This window comes from Terrapene carolina, unplaced genomic scaffold, assembly GCF_002925995.2.
Source record: "Terrapene carolina triunguis isolate 2854851 unplaced genomic scaffold, T_m_triunguis-2.0 Scaffold461, whole genome shotgun sequence".
NCBI classification, from domain to species: domain Eukaryota; kingdom Metazoa; phylum Chordata; order Testudines; family Emydidae; genus Terrapene; species Terrapene triunguis.
Window position 1 is genome coordinate 89,498 of NW_020664812.1, and position 2,970 is coordinate 92,467.

Below are 2,970 nucleotides of genomic sequence, written 5' to 3' on the forward strand. Positions count from 1 at the left end.
AGTAGACGGGATGTTGAACCCAGTACTCCTGGTCTAGGAAAGGCTGAGGTGTGCGTCAATGATTGGGGCTGAGGAACAAGAATAGACACTATTGCATATTACCCTGGGGTAGTGGGGTGGTTACCCCGCTCCTGCCTGAGGGGCTTCAAACAGCCCTGGCAGAGGGCTGCTGCTCTAAAAGCTGGGCTGGTTGGGGAAGCAGCCGCAGCAGGGCCACGCTCCAATCAGGCCACAGCTGGCCTGTATAAAAAGGCTGGGAGCCCGGAGCCCAAGGGGTCTCTTTCTGCATTCAGAGAGAGAAGGGCCTGGCTGCAGGGAGCAGAGACAGAGTACCTGAGTGGAGCAGGGCTGGGGACAGGCTGAGGAGCTGGGGAGCTCCAGCCTGGATAGCCCCAGGCTGTGGCCTAGTAGGAGGCCAAGGGGTACTGGGGGTTGCAGAGGGCAGCCCAGGGGTAGGCCAAGGCAGCAGGTCCAAACCCAACCTTGCCTGTGATGAGTGGCCTATACTGCTGTCAGCCCTGGGGAGCGGGGGCTAGTTGGTGACTGGCAGTGGCCTTATCCTGAGGTGAGGTAGGGATAGTGGGTGGGGGTTCCCCAGGGAGGGGAGACCCTAGTACTGAGGGGTGTACTGCCAGGGGGCAGCACCCCAGATACAAGGGCAGCGGGGTCTGGGGGGGAACACGGGGCCAGAGGATGGTGGATCACCGGCCTGCGGGGGGTGCTCCAGGATGCTGGAAGAGCTAATTCCCAGAAGTGACCAGCAGGAGGTGCTGCAGGGGTGAGTCCGCTCCCCTACACCTGGCCTTGATGCATTGCTCACTCGAGTGAGTGGGCATCTGATCTCACTCAAGTGTGATTCAGTCCCTCGTCTGTTGCTTCCCCACACAGATAACAGCAACATAAAGGATCTGTGTGGAGCAGCTGGTGGGCGTATTTCTACTTCCCCATACTGGGCCCTAATTCAAACTGGCCCCTCCCAGTCATTATGAGAGCTGCCCTGAGGGAGTTCTGTATCACTCTTGTGACATCTCACTGAGATGTGTCACTTGTGATGACATTCCCAGTGCCCTGCCACAGCTGAGCTAAGGTGTTATGTATCAGGTCAAACTCAGGTCAGCTCCCTGCTCACTGAGCAATTGTCCCAGGCTCCCTGCAGACCCAGGCAGTGTTACTGAGTCAGGTACATTGGGGGCAGCTCCCCTCTCTCAGCAATGGGTTCAGGCTCTCTGCAGATTCAGGCAGCGTCACTGCGTCAGTTACGCTCAGAGCAGCTCCCCCTTCTCGGAGCAATGGGCTCAGGCTCTATACTCCCAGGGGGATAAGGGGCCCTTGCCACTGTGTAAGCCCCATGGGAATGGACAGGGACCCAGTGAGGGGTGGGGTCAGAGTGAGGGGATGGAGCTTTTTCCAGCAGAGGGAGCTGTTGCTTGCACATTCCTGCATCCAGCCCATATCTGATGGTCGAGCTAGTGTGGTGCTTTTAGAAAGCGATGTCCATTTTCCAAGTGATGGAGAATCCACCCTGTCCCTAAGGAAGTTGTCCCTCTAGTTAATTGGATGACTTTGGGGTAGTTCTTTCCCTGCTTTGTGCCTCAGTTTCCCCATCTGTACAATGGGGATAATGACACAGCACTCCTTTGTAAAGCACTTGGAGATCTACTCATGAACAACTAGGTATTCTTACTAAGGAGTCCTCTAGGGTCAGGTTCCTTAGGTTGATGGGGAAACTCCAGGCCTGGCTGGCCTGGCGTTGATACGAGCAGAATGGACCCAGAGTTAGGGCTGGGATGGAAGCCTTTCTCCTATCCCGTGAGAATTTGCGAGACTGCAACATTTCCCCCCAAATCGGGAGGTTCGTCCCCAATCTCACTTTTAATGAACCGGTTATTTATTTTTTTTCTGTTGCAAAAATGTGCTGGAAAAATCCCTCTCCAGCTGCCCCCTCTGCACCTCCTCCTGCGCCTGGCTGGCCCCAATGACTTGTAGAATTGGAGGAGGAAGAGCATGTGACTTCTTCCTTCTTGGAAGGATTAAGGATGAAGACTGACACACCCTGTCACTAGCAGCAGCTTCCTGTTGCCTCGGGCAGGACTGGAATAAAAGCCGGTGATGGGTGGGGAAAGAGGGAACTGAGATCCGAGCTGGTTCTTTGGAAGCTACCTTGCCGGCTGTTGACTGACCGAGAGAGATTAACTCGTGGGGAAGGGCAGAACACAATTATCCGCCCTGCTCCTGCTCCCTGGGCCAATCCACCCTTTAGGCACAGCTCCTGGAGGCGTTGGGAGGTTCCTACCTGGAGATCTTGACATTGTGCGATCCTCAGATTTGAGGACAGATTTGACAGCCCAGATCTCTCTTGGCCGGCCAGGAAGTCACATTATAAAGCGACGCTGCGCCTGTCTCCGTCCAAAGAGCACACGAGGCTGCGGACGCTAGAGCTGCAGGTAATTCGCAGGCCCAGCCCGCCTGGTTCTCTTCTTTTTTGCTCTGCTGCACGGGGACCTCTTTCTGACCTGTCAGGGCGTGTTTGAGCCATGATCAAAAATGACATGTGTGATCTCGACACAGAGGGTGTTGATTATGCGGTTTTTGGGGGGAGGGGCTGCGTTTTTGTTCAGTGGGGCCACTCACGTACTGGTGTCAGATTCTGACCCCCTGGCACAAGCGCCGGGGCCGAATCAGAGTGACTCCACTGGCGTCAATGGGGCCAATTCCCCTCTCACTCACCTGGTGTAAATCAGGAGTGATTCCACTGGCATCAAAGAGGCTAATTTCCTTCTTACTCACCTGGTGTAAATCAGGTGTGACTCCATTGGCATCAATGGGGCCAATTCTGCTCTTGCTCACCCTGGTGTAAATCAGGAGTGACTCCACTCGCGTCAATAGGGCCAATTCCCCTCTCGCTCACCCTCATGTAAATTAGGAGTGCTCCACTGGCATCAAAGAGGCTAATTCGCCTCTCGCTCATCC

The 2,970-nt window shown here is 55.3% G+C and overlaps 1 protein-coding gene across 1 annotated transcript in view; it reads right to left on the reverse strand.

Moving 5' to 3' along the window:
- LOC112124132 (cationic trypsin-like) overlaps nucleotides 1-2,813 on the reverse strand; it is a 29,429-nt gene extending 26,616 nt beyond the window's left edge. The window contains exon 1 of the mRNA XM_026658554.2: nucleotides 2,788-2,813. Within this exon, the coding sequence (XP_026514339.1) occupies nucleotides 2,788-2,813 (26 nt within the window). The remainder of the gene's footprint in view (nucleotides 1-2,787) is intronic.
- Nucleotides 2,814-2,970: the final 157 nt, after the last annotated feature.